The sequence below is a fragment of the Paroedura picta genome, chromosome 2 (genome assembly GCF_049243985.1).
Source record: "Paroedura picta isolate Pp20150507F chromosome 2, Ppicta_v3.0, whole genome shotgun sequence".
In the NCBI taxonomy this organism is placed as follows: domain Eukaryota; kingdom Metazoa; phylum Chordata; class Lepidosauria; order Squamata; family Gekkonidae; genus Paroedura; species Paroedura picta.
Window position 1 is genome coordinate 44001569 of NC_135370.1, and position 17920 is coordinate 44019488.

At 40.5% G+C, this 17920-nt stretch overlaps 1 protein-coding gene across 7 annotated transcripts in view; it reads right to left on the reverse strand.

The window, feature by feature from the left end:
- The window catches only part of TANC1 (tetratricopeptide repeat, ankyrin repeat and coiled-coil containing 1), a 184259-nt gene that overhangs the window by 96109 nt on the left and 70230 nt on the right, over positions 1–17920 (reverse strand). For 4 of the 7 annotated variants that reach the window (XM_077319955.1, XM_077319954.1, XM_077319952.1 and 1 more), the window contains exons 3-4: positions 16970–17032; positions 9404–9604 (exon numbers count right to left, since the gene is read on the reverse strand). In XM_077319955.1, the coding sequence (XP_077176070.1) occupies positions 9404–9604; positions 16970–17032 (264 nt within the window). Of the gene's footprint in view, positions 1–288; positions 401–9403; positions 9605–16969; positions 17033–17920 lie in introns of those variants that run through there. The other 3 variants (XM_077319956.1, XM_077319953.1, XM_077319957.1) reach the window with 2 other exon arrangements.

A 17920-nucleotide genomic window follows, 5' to 3' on the forward strand; every position in this document is an offset into this window, starting at 1 on the left:
ATTATATCATTACCTGCCTTTTGCTCTATTGCTTTCTAGTTCTAGTAACCCAATTTTGCATTGTTTATAGTAAGTTTCATATTCTTCTTACTGCATTACCACTGTTTGCAATCTGCCCTGAGCCCCTGAAGCAAGAAAGGAGGACTATAAATAAGCAGTTTACAAAATCAGAAAAATTGTATAGCTATCATGTACACTTCTGCAATGTGAAATGTACAACCAATAAAACAGAAAAATTGTACAGCTATACAGATTTTGTGACTTCCTTTCCCAAATCCAACACCTTACCTTGAGTTTGTTTGTCTCTTTTAAAGTTGCTGCTTGGCTTCCAAAGAAAAAAATCCATGGTTCACCCGATAAACAGAAGTCACCAAAAAGAAAAAGAATCGTATTTTCACCCTTATATTCATGCACCCAAAGCATGGGGAAAGGGATGCTGTATTTGTTGATTCAAACTCCACTTGCTGTTAAGGGTGCTTTGGAGTAAAGTCTAACATCATTAATGCAGTCAGTCCGGGAATATTGCAATCTCTGAGATGGGATTAAAGAAATAGTAGATTGAATCCAACCAGCTTTTCCACTGACGCAAGAAGAGATGATCTCACCCAATTTCCTTTCTCCCTGAACCTCCATCTCCATGATTCCCAGCATAATTTGGAGGGAGTATGTAAAAACTCATTTATTTATTCATCATATATGGCATGTACATAGTATCAATCAGGAGATCTTAAGCTTGTCTGGCTGCTAGGCAAGAGATGTTTGGGGGTGATCTGCCATGGCCTGCCTCCACATTAGGTCTCCCACCCTGCTTAGCTTCCGAAATCTGACAAGACTATTCAGGTCAGGTCAAAGCAAAAACTGATAGGATCCAACTCACTGTGCCCCCCCCCCCGCCCTTTCCTCTGACAAGTACAGGTAAGGCCACCTCTTGTTTTTTTTCTCTAGCCATTTAAATTTCTTTGCATAATCAAAAGGATAAATCGAGGCTAAAAAAAACTACGAAGTGTTATTTGGGGCTAACTAATAGGTAAGTTCTTATTAGCCAGCTCCCAGCTGGTTTCCTAATGCACAAGAGGCTGTCAAACAGATAAACCTTTATAGTAGGAATACTCCTTTGTCCGTCAATTTTCCATTACGGTATAAGCCACCTGAGGTCATCACTATCACATACACAAAACCACACCTTTATCCTTGTTGTTAGCTAGTTCAGAAAGACTGATCAGCAAAATTACTGATGCAGAAGAGCTGTGGGAATAGATGGTTAAGAATGACCATCTGCACTAAGAGATTATGAGTAGACATCGTAACATCATTCAGTTCTTGGCTTTCAGGTGGCAGGGTGCATTCTGTGAAAATTGACCCCTTAGCAATGCTGAAGGTTATCCTAATTGTTTTTATAGCGCTCAGGAAAGCGTTCTGTTTTATTGGTTGTACATTTCACATTGCAGAAGTGTACGTGAAAGGTTATAGGAGAAACTAAAGTGATATGTACATTTAAAAATAAGCTTAATATACCAGCAGAGGGTGCTATTTCAGTATTTTATTTGAACATAAATAAAGGCAATAGCAAGGCCTGCTAAGAATAAAAACAATACCAAAATGTACTCCATATAAACAGAAACCACATCCTTTAAAAAGACAATTGTTCTGTTCTCTTTACGGCAAGCAATACTATAATTAGATACAGTATACGAGAACAATAATGGGCAAGCATTCTAAATCAAGAACAGATTAATAAACCAGAAATGGTGAAATGTCTACTTTCAAAAGGAAAGACCTTCACTTGTGTCATTTGAAGGTACACAGTGCCCACTTAAAATATTTCTCATAGCTATAGGAATAGGTAAAACTCAAATGCTGAGGTCACCGTTTCTATCAGCTAGATTGAAAGTTAATCACAAGCATTTCTCAAGGACAGAGATAAACACCACCACATTAATATAAATGAGAATTGCATCTATTCTGCTTTCAGGGTTTCAACAACAAAATGCAACTCCAGGGAGGGAAAAAGGATCTTCACAAATGAAAAGTCTTAAAGGATTACAGAGCACTTAAGGAGCCCAACCATTCTGAATTTTTCAAAGTCGTTCATTGTCCTCCAACTTCAAAAGTATTTAGCTCATTTTATCTGAAGTAGGGAGGGAGATGCACCAAAAGAGAGGCAATAAAAACAAGGACAGCCCCCCAAATCCTGATTTCAGTCATTTACTATGGGGAAAGACACACACACACACACACACTAACCAGAATAAACAATCAGCCTGAACTCAAAGGAAATTATTGACATAAGGCCCATAGCTGGACCTTTTCTTTAAGCCAAAATAAATGATGAAACCAAACTAACACTTGAAATTCCAACCAAATCCAATTCAAACTTTAAGCAACTGCTTAATCCTCTATACAAATGAAAGTAAAGAGAACTAAAGTCTGGCTGGATTAAAGCTAAAATTATTAGTTTATTAAAAGTAAGGATAAGGATCTCAGTAGGATTGTGAGCAAACCTGCTTAGGATTCTTATTTCAGCCACCGAACACTAAACCTTATTCCAGGAAATACATCTGGGCTTCACGTGCTTTACTTAAGGAATCAAAAGTCTGCAGCAAGTTGTCACTTTTAGTCAAGGAAGCTCTTTCCTCCAAAATCTCATGTGAAAATAAAATCATTGGTGCCACGGGTCTCTGCACTGCTCTTGCAGAGATTTAAAGTCACCAGAAAGAAACTCAAAGGACTGATCTTTGTGGCCAAGAGTAGGTCTACCAAAAGTGGTTTCAGGTTTGGGGAAGGCTGGGCAGAGACTCCCAGAAGCCCTTGGCCTCTTCTATCTACCACCACTTGCCTCCTCACTGACACCTTCCTTCCTCTGCCACAAGTCCTTCTGGGTGCTCTTTCACCAATGGCAGCAGGCAGCATGTAAGTGAGAAATGCTGCTATCAGTGCCAAAAGCACCACCGCTGAGGAGAAGAAGAAGAAGAAGAAGAAGAAGAAGAAGAAGACGAAGAAGAAGAAGAAGAAGAAGAAGAAGAAGAAGAAGAAGAAGAAGAAGAAGAAGAAGAAGAAGAAGAAGAAGAAGACGACGACAACGACAACGACAACGACGACAACGAGTTGGTTATTATATGCCACTTTTCTCTACCTGAAGGAGACTCAAAGTGGCTCATAGTCACCTTCCCTTCCTCTTCCCACAACAGACACCCTGTGAGGGAGGTGAGGCTGAGAGAGCCTTGATATTACTGCTCGGTCAGAAAAGCTTCATCAGCGCCGTGGCGAGCCCAAGGTCACCCAGCTGGCTGCATGTGGGGAAGCGCAGAATCGAATCCGGCTTACCAGATTAGAAGTCCGCACTCCTAACCACTACACCAAACTGGCTCTCAAACATGCCCCTCTGCATGACCTTCCCCAATGATACTGGGTGGTGCATGTGGCAGGGAGTGCACATGGTGAAGTGTCAAAAAGAAGGGGGGAGGGTACATCAGTAGGTGGAAGGGCAAGCTTGTGAGCAAGAGGCTAATGGCAGTGGGCCCCACCAGAAGCCCCAGGCCAGGCAGCTGCCCCACCTCAAGTTATGCTGACACCAGCCTATAATTCTATAGTGTCTGATGAAGTGCTGAATTCGTCTTTTACAAGTTTTAAATTTGTTCACATCCTTCTTTTCTTTAAATAAATTGACAATTATATTTCAGCCTTCTTGTGATGTGTGTGTCCAGTGTGAGTGAAAGTATTCTATGTTCCCATGTTTTATCCTTTGTCCCAGTCCTCCACCACCCCTCCTCATTTCATTCATCTCACTGGCCTCTCCATGGACACAAAAAACTGGGGGAAGAAAAGGTGAGGTTAAACAAAGTTAAGCAAGGTGAGAGAAAACAGGAAAAAGAGGCAAAGTACAACAAGGAGAAAAAGATCCAGGCAGAACCAGTAACCTTTTCCCTCCTCTGCTGATTTTTTTCCAGAGCACGACCATATATTTGGAAAGCTACTCATTGTATGTTCTATTCTTTCCTCCCATTTCTCTTCCATATTCCTAATCCCTTCCCCAAACCAATATTAGCCACAAAATTCAAAAGAATTCTGGCTTTATATCCCAAAAAGTCTGGGTTACCCACCATACTATGGGATTGTAGCAGAGTTTAGTTTCAAGACTTTGGGTTGGCTTGCTGTGGAAAATTTCAGCTGATAGAAGGGAGAGAAGATTTGGGTCAATTCCTCCCCTCCTGCCACTTCGAATTCTTTGCAGCAGAAAGACAGGGTATAAATGTTAATAAATAAAAGAACATTCAGTCAGAATTCAATTCCATATGCCAGATGTTGTTCTCTAGAGATCTTTGCAAGATAATCTGGCAAGGTTCAGAAACTGCAATGTCTCTAGGACTATGTAAGTATGTCTTTATAAAATTAACTACAGGCACATGAACAGTCCCTAATTTCCTAAAAGACTTAACATATGGAAACCTTTGAGATGGAGGAATTATTTGCAGGAACAGGAACTGTAATGCTTTGTCTCTTATGTGGGTGGATTTCCCTCATCCTGTTTGATTGCAACATTGAGCAGCACTCAAATAAAAGCAAAAGATTTTTTTCATCTTACACTTGTGGGATGAAAGGAAGTGCGAACACAATGTCGTCCAAGAGAACCAATGGCCTATATTTTACAATATCCCCTGGAATTTTGCAAACTATTTTAAGAGAAGCAAGTTGTAAAGAGAATACTGTAATTTTCTCTGAAGGCTTATCCACGTATTGTAAGAGCCCTCTTTCTCTTATATAGGTCAGGTACAGATGTCATGCTACTGACCTCTTTAGTACAGTGAAGAAATCAAGAACATACTTTCAGCTCACCTAATTCTCTCTAGTATGAATTCCATCCTCTTTCCCTATCAGCCTTAACAACACTGAAATGTTGCATCTTCACACAATTAACATTATCTGGATTCCCTCTTCAACAAGATTCTCAAATCCACTTTGATTCCCGATTTTAAAATATATTCACAAAATGTAGGCTGGTTTGTACTCATAGAGAATTCTGTTCATACGAAAACAAAATTTTCAATAATAAACAGAAAAATACATTCAAATGAATGAACAATTAAATGAAAAGTATCTTCAAGCATATTCTGTCTTGTAGACAAAGCAGTACACGGTACAATTAATGGGAAATGTTCTTTTAATTTAACAATACTATTAATGGAAAAGAGGAGGGTTCTTAATAAAAACCTCAATTTCTAATTACTAAAACTAAAAGTTACTTCCTCTCACATTAGAACAGTCTGAGCTACCAATGAGCTACAAATTTAGCTCACGCACACAGATGTATATACATATACACATTCAATTATTACGGTTGTTGTGGTAATTTTGGTCCCTGACATTTTGCCAGTAACAATGGCCGGCATCCTCAGAGGTAGAAAACATCAAGATGTGAATCTCTCTCTTTATGCCAAAGTGGGTGAAGAGATTTCCATCTTGCCATGTCCTACCTCTGAAGACAGTTACCGGTCAAAATTACCAGACCAGAGCCACAGAGCCTGAAAAACCCACAACAGCTAGTTGACTCTAGCCATGAAAGCCTTCAACAATTGACATTCTTCTTCTTAATATTGGTTTCTAAGGGGTGCTAGGATCAAATTTCATCACGGTTCTGAATTCTTCTTGAAAACGCCATACTTTTCCCTTAACCACAATGAGATCCTGTAATCTCGTTCTATGTACTTTAATACTCTTAATTCAGGAGATACTTTAAAAAGATATTCCATCTTCTGCCGAGAAGCCCAAAAAAGCAAAATATGTGCCTACAGGGGGAATTAAGAATTGTGGGGGAGTTAAGAAGAGTTAGTTTTTGAGCCTTGCTTTTCACTACCCAAAGGAGTCTCAAAGCAATTTACAATCGACTTCCCTTCCTCTCACCACAACAGATACCCTGTGAGGTAGGTGGGGCTGAAAGAGCCGTGACAGGACTAGTTTGGTACAGTGGTTAAGAGCGGCAGCTTCTAATTTGATGAGCCGGGCTTGATTCCAACAGTGCTGATAAAGCTGTTCTGACCGAGCAGTAATATCAGGACTCTCTCACCCTCACCAATCTCACAGGGTGTCTGTTGTAGGGAGAAGAAAAGAAAGGTGGTGGTAAGGCGATTTGAGACACCTGGTAGAGAAAAGCGGCATATAAAAACCAACTCTCCTTCTTTTTCTTTGTGAGAACAGCATTATCTACCTAGTTGCCTGCATGTGGAGAAGCGGGGAATCAAACCTGGGTCACCAGACTAGGAGCCGCTGCTCTTAACCAATCTGTCAAGAAGTCAACAAAAGGGTATTTGCTGCTTTTTCTCTTACCCCTCCCCATTTGCCAATCTTGCTACTCTTCTATTTCAACATACCTAGAGTGGTCAATTCCACTCTGGGAAATACTTGAGATTTTGGGGGTGAAACCGGAGGATGGTGGGGTTTGGGGAGGAACCTCAATGGGGTATAATGCCATAGAGATTACCTTCAAAAGCCTCCATTATCTCCCAGTGAACTGATTTCAGTCACATGTAGACCAGTTGTAACCCTAGAACAGTGGTTCTCCATCTGGGGGTCGGGACACTTTTGATGGTCAAATATTCTTTCACAGGGGTCACAGCAAAGCAAGCAGCATGCCCGGGGTGGGAGGTAGATTGAGATAGAGCGTTCATCTGTCTGGAGCAGCAGAAAAGAGTAAGACCAGCATAGTGGGACAGAACTAAACTGAGAAACCCCGGAAAAAACAGTTTCGGTTTGATTACTGTGAAAGAACACTTGCATAATTTTATGGTTGGGGGTCACCACAACATGAGGAATGGTATTAAAGGGTCACGGCATTAGGAAGGTTGAGAACCACTGCCTTAGAACAGGGGTAGTCAACCTGTGGTCCTCCAGATGTTCATGGACTACAATTCCCACGAGCCCCTGCCAGCAAACACTGGCAAGGGCTCATGAGAATTGTAGTCCATGAACATCTGGAGGACCACAGGTTGACTACCCCTGACCTAGAGGTTGGCAACTTTAAATACACACCCTTCCTGCTCCTCCTGTTTCCCTACTTTCAACATATCTTCTACATCCTGTCCCTCTTCCATCTGTTGTTCATCTTCTGATTCCCCATTCAAAATCTCACACTCCTCTCCCCCCACGCTGCCACAGTTATATTGCTATTATATTTTTTCTTTGATAAAGCGAGCATTTGCAAATACCAATCTATGTCTGAACAAGTATGTGCATATCTTGATGCTCACCCAGGCAACACGCAGATGCAGAATCAATTAACTGATTACCAACCACACAGCGCTCATAAACAAAATACCAATAGCAAATGCCTGAAGCCAACTACCTTTCACAGTTCACAACCAACCACCATAAGATTTGTTCTATACACAGAACAAGTAATTAAAAATGCATATATTAAAGCATGCTTTTTAATGGGGAAAAGATACTGTCAAACTTCTTTTGTAAATGAATGCTTTTTATTTCACAGGACTGAAAAGTTAACTTTGTCATATTATGCCCCTGGTAAATACTCGTTATTAAGCAGCCCAAAAAATACATGAAAAACTACCGTATTTGCCGGCGTATAAGACGACTGGGCGTATAAGACGACCCCCCAACATTTCCACTCAAAATATAGAGTTTGTTGCATTACATTACAATACTATGGGCCACTATGGGCAGCTATGTCTATCCTAACTGAAGTGCGCCCGGCATATAGGACGACCCCCCAACTTGGAGGCATGTTTTTCAGGGGGGGAAAGTAGTCTTATACACCAGCAAATACTGTAACTAGATATACCATGTTCTGAGATGTTAGCCTGTATAACCAGAGTCACTACTAAATAGTAATGATGCAATATTTCGGTATTCTCATACTGAGTAAATATTCTGGTTTCTCCCTGAGAATATCTGTGTAGACAATTAAGAGCACAGATCATACTAGAATAAGAAGATTCTGCATTTTTAGACTCCTTCCTCCTTCTATTATGACATTTCAAAACGGAAGAGAACCTTCTTTGTGATCTAGAGCTAGCATAAAATGTCACTTAAGACAGATGTACACTGGATGCTCTATAAGGATTATATTATGCCTGCCCGTTAATGAAAATGAGAATAGCCTAAAGAGCAAGAATCTCTTGGAAATCTCACAGATTATTCTTTTTTTCTGCTTGTTAAAAAAGTATACTGGAAATAATTTCAAGGGTTGGTTGATGAAGCTAGCTGATGCATTTAGGGGAAGAAGCGTCAACCATTTTAGAAAAGGTCATTTAAAAAAAATATCACTGCTATGAAAAATATAACCTACCGAAAAAAGATGCTTGAGTTGGTATTGTGCAACAGGCGGCACAAGGCAGAGTTGACTTAAGTGAGCTTTTGACAGATGCTTTATGAAATATTGAAGCCCAAAAGGCAAAAGCGTATTTTGAAGGCTAGATATTCAGAATATATTATGAACACTATGGAACAAAAGCACTCAGCAGTTTACCGAAGGCAATGATGACCATCATCTTGGCAACTGCCTGGTAAGTCAAAGGAATTTTCTGTGCTCTTAAGACAGGCTTTCTCAACCAGGGTTTCATGACATCCTGCGATTTCCTGATGGCCCTGGAAGGGTTTCCAGAAGGGGTGGGAGTTAATTAATTTTAATATATTTTTTATTTTATCAGGTGATATAACCATATTTGGTCATGTTGACCTCCCCCCCCCCACCAATGGCCAATGGTGGGCCTGGAGGGAGTGGGGAGGGCCCCCAGGTAGGTGTGTGGCTATGCTACCCAGCCATATTCTGCACAACTGTGCCACTTCTGGGATGTCTCAGAGCCTGAGGAATGTTTCAGGGTAAAAAAATTGCAAAAGGCTGCCATAAGAGCTTTGCAGCACAAGACTCACAACTGATTTTTCCTTTCATTTTCAACTCAGGCTTTCAAAGCAGCTGTTTTTGGCTTTCCTTTCTGCTTCCCCTCCTTTGCTGATATCTCCTCATCCTGAGAGTGAATGAGAATGCACACACATACACAGGAAATCTAGAATTCATTTTGCCCCTGATTTTGTTCATCCAGCAAGCAGTATAGGGAGATCTTTAAAAAAAAAAAAAACTTAAATCAGGTATGTGTCTAATTTCCCAAACAAATATTTTTCTAAACATAGCCAAAGAGTTGCAATAATGGTTAATGTCCTGATCACCCGCATATTGCCAGCTAAATCCTAGGAGGCACATCCCTTTGCAGTACACGCCCCGCAACATTGAGAAAATCGGCATGAGAACAGATGAACCACAAAAATGACAGAATGTGACTGACAGTAAAACTGTTGGTTGGCAAACACCACTGGTTTGGGAAGTACATCGTGAACTAAGTGCAAAGTTATTGTTTCAAAATCGAAAATGGAGAAAGTTGTTTTTAAAAACTACCTGGAGACTTTTTGCTTGCTCTAGACTGCATCAAGTAAGCATGACGAGGCAGCAAAGGTGATGATGGCAAAGACATAGAGACTCCTTTGGTTAAGTTCATTCTGTAGGCATCTTCAGATAGAGGCTGTACACCACCGGGAATGTCTGCACTGTGACCAGATGAAGCAATTATCTGTAGTGCACTTTCTGAACATGAATCACCTATTAGAAAGAAAAAAAGTTTTAATATGAATAAATTGCAAATTATTGGGAAAAAACCAACACTTTGCACATTCACTAGGTACATCTAGGCCAGTGGTTCTCAACCTGGGGGTCGGGACCCCTTTGGGGTCGAACGACCCTTTCACAGGGGTCGCGGCAGGGTGAGCAGCTTGGCTAGGGGGGCACCGCCACTGTTGCTATTCCTCCTGCAGGCGCCCGTGTTCAGCCACCAGCCGCTCCAGCAGCGCCTTTGGAAAAAAAGCAATTTATATACAATCATGAACAATGGATCTTCACACCATTGGTCAGTTTTGGTTTAATTTCTGTGAAAGAACACCTGCATAGTTTTATGGTCACCACAATAAATAAAATAAAATAAATAAATATGAGTATTAGGAAGGTTGAGAACCACGGATCTAGGCAATCACGTAGGTTGCCATAGATGACAACCATAGGTGACAACCAGGGCTGACATCTCCAGATTTGGAAATATCTAGAGATTTGGGGAGAAGAGACTAAGGAATGTGGGGTTTAAGGAGAGGAGGGACTTCAATGGGGTATCATGCCATAGAGTCCACCTCCCAAAGTAGACGTTTTCTCAAAGTGAAATATTCTGTTACCTGTTATAATAAAACACAATTTAAAAACCAGTCCTCCGCCCCTCACCATCCCTAAATGCACTCTGCTGACTACCCAACCTAGAGATGATATAAAAATAAAGGGGGAGCCAAACACAAGGAGGGAGGCCTGTATAAGTTCAGACTGCCATGGTCTCAGTCATAAGCCTGGCAGAAGAATGCTGTTTTATAGGCCCTGTGAAACTCTGATACCTCTTTCAGGAAGGGGGAAGGAAAAGGAGGGAGGAGAGAGGCTACAACCCTGTTCTATGGGGCGGGGGGGGGGAGGCACAATGCAGGGCCCCTGGAAGCTCGGGTCCCGTAGCAGGTTCTACATGTGCTATATGGATAAACCAGTCCTGAAGCAACCCACTATTTCCTGGCCTAACAATAACATCCACAATATGAGGTTACTGTGCTTTACAAGCAATGCATGCAGACCGCTGAACCTAGATTTAAGCTATGTTAAAATGAAGGGTTATTATAAAAGTACTACTAAGTTTGCATGGAACACAACTATATTCTTAAAACAAGCACTAGTTCACACAAGTTAAAAGGGACTGAAGCAGACAATCTCTTTCCGAATTAGCAATTCTCATCTAGAATGTCTACTTCCTTTTATATAAATACAATTAACCGCACCCATTTTTTCAGTGCTTGGCTACTGGCCAGGGGCTTTCCTGAAACAAGCCTTTCCACATATCTAGATACTACCGAGCTGTCAGGAGTTCGCCAGGAGTAAGGAAACTAAATATGCTCCCTTCTTGCACTACGATTCTGTAAGTGGGAGTCTAGGTGAATAGAGTCATCCAAGATGGGTTTTTATAGAAATCTCTTCCTGCCCCCACACATAGTTCTTTGCCAAGTTTTGTTTTGTCTCCTCCTAAACACCCAGTCGTAACACATAACTCAAATGGTATGTCCTATTACTTACTGCACAAAGGCCTGTCTGCTCTGGCAGCAAGATAACACAAGGCAATTAGAGCAGGTACATCTTAGGCGCTCTAGTATCTGGTAGCTCATAATGCAGGTTGTTACTTAAAAAAAAAAAAGCAGTGACAAAACCCTCTTCTCGCTGATGGAACATGGATGCCATTTTTGGGTACCCTCCAGACTAGCGATCCCTAACCTGTGGGCCGCGGACCACATGTGGTCCTTCGACTAATTGGAGGCGGGCCCCGAAGGACACCTTCTCCCCTCCCCCCCCCCGGCCCTTTACAACACACTTTGGGTGTCATTGTCTCCCATCACTCCCAGATGGGACTATCTCGTTGCAGAGAAACAAGCTCAGGGTTCCCATTGATTTGTCCTTGTCATGAGTTAAAATTTCCATGAAAATAAAATGTTCCTTATGTTCATGGTTGTGGCGTGTCTGTATCTTATTTTGAAGGGATGTTTAAACATTACCATGAGAGTAGAGGAGTAAACTACCCCCACACACCGGGCCTCAGTAAAAGGCGTTGAGTGGTCCCCGGTGATAAAAAGGTTGGGAACCACTGCTCCAGACCATCTTTCTTGAGTTCAGGGGCCGGGGGAGGGTTAACCTTGCTACTCTCTTCCTCAATGCCACAGTCCTGATCCAAATTGTGGAGCCTGCGACTGGTGTGAAGGGTAGCTTCAATCCCTCACAGGGCTGTGGTAAGGCTAAGCAGCTGCTCTGCTCTCTTTTGGAGGAAAGGGTAAAGTGTAAACATAAAAAGTTGCTATGAGAATTTTGTTTTTTTCCTTTAAAAAAATGAAGAATCATCTATTTCATTCTCAGCTCCACTTTCCACAGAACAGAATTTCAACCATCAAACTAACAACATCCTGGAAGAAGGTGTACCTCAAAAATAGCACACAGAGATGGTCCTAGCTCAAACCTCCAAGCAATGCTCCATTCAAAACACTACAATCCCTGACCTTGTGCTCTCAAAAGCTTAAATTCTCAACATACACAAGGAAAAGAGGAAAGAAGGTTATGCACATTCCAGCCCAGTATTTGCACAGCTTTCAAGCTGAAGCTTCACTAACATGTCTTGAGAAAACCTTAGCAACAAGGTTAGTACGTTCAGATTATTAGCATACTAATTGCTTGCCTCAAAGACAAGAATCTTAACATGGGATTCTTTTCTGTGCATGTGAAACACTTCAGCCTCTGAGAGAGAGGAAAAAAATCAAACATCAATTTTAAGCATCTGGTATTTGTCAGAAAAGTCACTGTGACCGCACATGGAAGTATCTCTTGTAGTTCAGACTTTTAACTACGTATTAGTCAAATATCAGCAGTAGTCATTATTTTGGCAACCGACCACATTTTTAGCAGATTTTGCCATTTTTCACTGTGACTGTAATACAATTTAAATTCTCTCACACCCTGCTAAAAATAGAGGATCACTTCCTTATAAACTGGGGTCAGAGATGCTACAAGAATGGACAGCTATTTTTAGGAAACTACAATGCAAAAGACTTGCTAGTTGGTATATTTTAAAATGTGTTACCCAAGAAATTCAAGACCTTAAAAGCTCTTGTATTTAGTTCACCATTGAAAAGAAATATCTCTTTCATACATACAAACATGCAACCTCGCTTCCTCCCCCTCCCTATAGCAAATAACCAAAATAAGACTATATATACAAGCAAACCTATTTGTCCCTTTTGGTTTTAGTTATGCCAAATGCATTTCAAATCAGTCATATGCTATCTAGCATGGAATTCTATCAACCAATATCACATTTGTGGTGTAGTGCAGCGGTCCGCAAGCTTTCACCTGCTGCGGACCGCCGCTCCGGAGTGGGGGGAGAGGGCGGCCCGGGAGCCCGCACACGCGCAGCAGCCCCAGCACAAACATGCATGCACGGACTGCCGCGCACACGCGTTTACGCCTGGCAGGGGCGCAAACGCGCGTGTGCGGCAATCCGCGCATGCGCGTTTGCGCCATGCCATGCCGGCGGCCGCAGCTCCCCCTCCTGGCCCCTCCGGGCCGCCAGCAAATCAGCCGCTAAAGCAAATCAGCTCGGCAAGCTTCTCTTCCCTCCCCTCCCGAAACAAGAAGCTTGCCGGGCCGCAAGCTAATCGGCCACTTTGGTGGTCGATTTGCTCGCGGCCTGGCGAGCTTCTCGCTTGGGGGGGAGGGAAGAAGGAGCTGCGGCCCGGCGCCAAGCCCTTCGTGGCCCGCGGGTTGGGGACCACTGGTGTAGTGGTTAGGGGTGGCAGCTTCTAATCCCCGCTCCTTCAATTGCAGCCAGCTGGGTGACCCTGGGTACCTCACAGTCCTGCTCTGACCTGTCAGAAGCTCTCTTGGTCTCACCCACCTCACAGGGTGTCTGTTATGGGGAGAGGAAGAAAGGCCATTATAAGTCACTTTGAAACACCTTCAGGAATTGAGAAGGGGGTTTATAAAAACCAATTCCTCTTCTTCAACACAGAATGCTGCACAAAGAGTGTTTAACAAGCCATTCAAGCCATCAAAGACTTCAGTAGTTGCAAAATCATCAAGAGCTACATATGATGGTCATATGTTACACATAATTTTAAATAATTTAGCATATATAATTATACTGTTGGGCACAGTCATAGCCCATTTACAATATATCCAATAGTTGAGAAAATCTTCAGTGCTGCACCTAATGCCACGATAACCCATGTATAATTAATTTTTGTCATCCAATAAGTAAGAAAAATAAAAGCTGAAGTTTTTTTTAAATATTATTTGAATAGAAATTCATTCATAGTCACAATAAGAAGGAGTATCAACTGGATATTATACTAAACTTTATAATCCTGGAAACAGTGAACTTTTTAATAACATTATTATTAAATAACTTTGCTATAATGGATTTAAACAATCATTCTTGAAAATGTTGTACATGTCTACAGTATAAGAGGATACTTTTTTTCCTCAATGCAAAAATTGCCAACATCCTTTAAAAAACAAAGAAGTGCTTTTTAAAAAGTGCTTTGGGGAAAAAGGAATAGACACCTCAATTTTTCTGCTCTTTTTCTGGGGCTTCATGTGAGTGTTAACTATTCATGGTAAAGATGGTAGCAGAGAAGATAAACCAAATAAAGAATGAGACATGAAGTTCAACTAAATTTCAAGAACATAAGCTACTGTTCACAAGAACAGAAGCTATGATGGAGTGATCTGCTGTATTTTGGTTGTTTGATTATCTTTACCATCTTGTCAAATGTTAAAGAGAACTAAAAATAATGTCTAGAGAACCACAAGAAAACTTATTCAAATTTTAACCATCAGAGTAGATGTTTGGAAAACTACTTCTGAAATAGCCTTAATTTTTCTTTTTTTAAGAGTTCTGATCGATCAGTTTTGTTGTTTCTGCACACACCTATTTATTTTATAAGAGTTTAATTATCAAATTCTAAAGTAAATGAGCAAATCATCTCTAACAAGTTAGCAAGATAAATATTTACAACTCACCTTTAAAGAAAAATATTACTGTATAAATGAAAAATCCTTATTCTACACTATGAAAGAAGCATCTGACATGACCTATCTCCCCCCCATTACTAAATTCTATGTAATCCTGCTCTCTACCACCTTCTAATTTGATATGCATATTGTTCCGCATATGCTAAGTTCTACTCGACATAACAAAGAACCATCTTCTACCATATAAACCTGCTAATATGCGAAAATTTTAAAGAATTCTTGCTCCAGTTGCCTGTGCTACATAAAAAAAAACAGCTGCGTGATAACCAGGGAAGAAAGCTTTGAAGATATAGAACTTGGGCTCTGGAACTCCCTTGTCCAAATTCTTTCTCAGCCATCTCTTGCTTTTCAGGAGTCATATTATCAGCTACATTCAAGTGTGCTTTGGAATAGTAAGTAGAACATATACTGGGTTGAGAGGGCATTGCTTCTGTTGTATTTTACTGTGTGTGTATTCTGCTATCTTTGGTTTTACATGATTTCATAAGAAAGGGGGGCAATGCAAGGACTTCTGGATTGACGGCAAATCCCATCCCCTCAGATGTGGGATAACTGGTAATGGTGAGAGGGTACCGAAGGTGGAGATGGACTGAGCAAAGGATAAGGGGACACAATGAGGCTGTTCTGAGCATGACCTGTGATATACGGGCTAGCAGAATAGAAGCCATTTGAAATCTGCTGATTTATGTTATTTAGGACCCCTCGCCCCAGATTAGTATACTATGGCCACATTATTTTAGACTAACTCCTCCCCTCAAAAGTCACTACTATGCATGAGATCTCTATAACATTTTTAAAAAACAACTGCAAGGTTGCTTCAGAATTGGATGTGATTGGTGGGTCTGCAATCAGTGCTACCCACATCTGAATTCTGTAATAAATTTGCATAATTTAATTTCACAGCTCAGAAATAGTGACAAAAAGAGTTTTAATTCCACAGAGTGAGGCCAATTTGATACCAGTTGTACTGCTGTATAAAAGCTAAATATCTTCACAAACCTCTCTATAGTCCAGGGAATACCAGCATTTTTTAAAACTTTGCCAATGAGTTTTTCCGAAACAAAGAAAATACTGTTCAAAAATCTATCGGGTCAGTCCTAAGATTTCTGTCTTAATAAGCACCTGAAAATAAGGCTCTGACTAACTGAAAGCATTTCAAGAAACTTCTCTTGGTATACATTTAAATTATCATTACTTTCTGTATTTGAACTTTCCTGCACATCTTCATAACCAATAAAGAGGCAATTATTTTTATTTTATTTATTTATTTTCCCCTCCTGGGCTAAGCTCCTCTGTATTATAAACTAATACCCCACAAGTGAATTTATATCTGTAGTGAATGATGATACTACCAATCATGAGATTGTACACATTTTTATTTATTATTTATTTTAAGGGCCTAAAATCTGTTAAATACTGTACAAAAAAGACAACATCTGCCTGCAGGTGTACAGTCTAGGAGCAACAGATGTAAAAGGTTATGAGAAACAATAATTTACACACAGGAAGATTGATTTCTGATCCATCTGGAAAACCAGAAGAGGGGAATAAAAGCATCAGAGGAAAGAAACAAAAAAGGTTATCATGAAAAACTTCTTTAGAAGCAAGGAGAATCAAGTGCACATTAAAAATTCCAAAGAGGCGCAAACAAAGAAGAATGGATACCTTAAAGAGCACATGAAATATCAGCATTAGTCAAATAAGGAATACAAAGTAAATACAAAGCCATCAGAAAACATAAAATGAAGAAAAATCATTAAGTAACATACAAGTTCAAAGAAACAGCTAAAACTTCAGATGAACGTGATAAATGAAGTCACTTAAGATCAAACAAAAATAATGAAATGGTTATAATAATGATCAAGATATATAAAATGGGCAGATGTTTGGACAGAAACAAATGGCACAAGTTAAGGAACAAGAAGATAGTAAAAAGAATACAGGCATAGGTGATAAAGAACTTAAAACCAAAAGTTTCTGTTGTCCCAGCAAAAAGAATCTTCACTGTAGTTGAAATAACGTTTTAAGACTTAAGAGAAGACTTGACAGAAAACAAGGAAAATCAAAACTAGTATCTGCCAGCTGAGTGTTTCAGGAGAGGATGAAATAGGGAAAGGGTTTTTTTTAATGGAAAAGAAGGTGAAGTAGACCAGAAAACCGAACACTTTTGAACTCTGAAAATAAGAAAATAGTCAGACATCCACATGGCAATTACAGCATTATAGTTAGAGACATTACAATGAACTAATGATGAAAGAGATGGAAAAAGAAAGATAAGACTGGATGTTATCTGCATAAATAAAGCAATAATCTTACCACGAGGGAGAGTATAAAGTGTATAAAGAAGAGGACCAAGAACAGACTCCTGCGGAACACCAACTGATAAGGGGAGAGAAGATAAAAATTTATTAACAGAAACTTTGAAATAAAAAGCAGTAAGAATTAAATCAATATGGCACAGAATCATGGGGGGAAAACAGTGTTTCACTGTTCTGTGTAGACTGGCCATACACATTTTGTTCCTAGTTTTACAACTCCTAAAATGGGGCAACTGACCTTTTGGAGCCAACACATGTGAGTTTTTTCACACCACATGGTTCACGTGTTCCACAAGTGTGCTGCCTCCTCCCGTTAGTTCCCCTTCACTGCCACAAATTCATTTATGCATAAGAACCACAAAATACAGAACTACAGGAAAATCCTGAACACTGATTCCCTTCTTTACTCTATCCACTCAGGGTTTTTTTGCCTCAGAGCAAGGCAGGAGGGAATGTGTGTCCTCACAGAAGACATAGATGAACAACAACTCTGTTTTCATCTTCTGTTTTCTAATGCAATTCCACATTGGGACCATTAGCGAGCTACTAATCTTCATGCATAACAATGACTGCAAAATTGCTTTTCCAACCTTAGTGTCTCTTCTAGCTTGTTGGGCCAATGCATAATGTTTCATGAGTGTCTCTTCCTTGGTCAGGTAGCCATCTTGCAGATGTTGGGCAGGGACACTATTCTGTGTGATGCAGCTAATGCAGCCATTGACCTAGTGGGATGTACTTTCCAACCAACTGCCCCTGTTTATCTGCTGCTGCATAGTAGGAAAGTACTGTCACCAGCACATCTAGAAATAGACTGGGAAGAGGCACCTTTCCCCTTTCTGGGGCCCCAATAACAAATAAGTGTTTTATCCTTTCAAAAAGACTTTGTTCTTTCTAAGAAACAAAGAACAGCTCTTCTAACACCTAATTAGTGTTAGGTGTTTCGGATGTT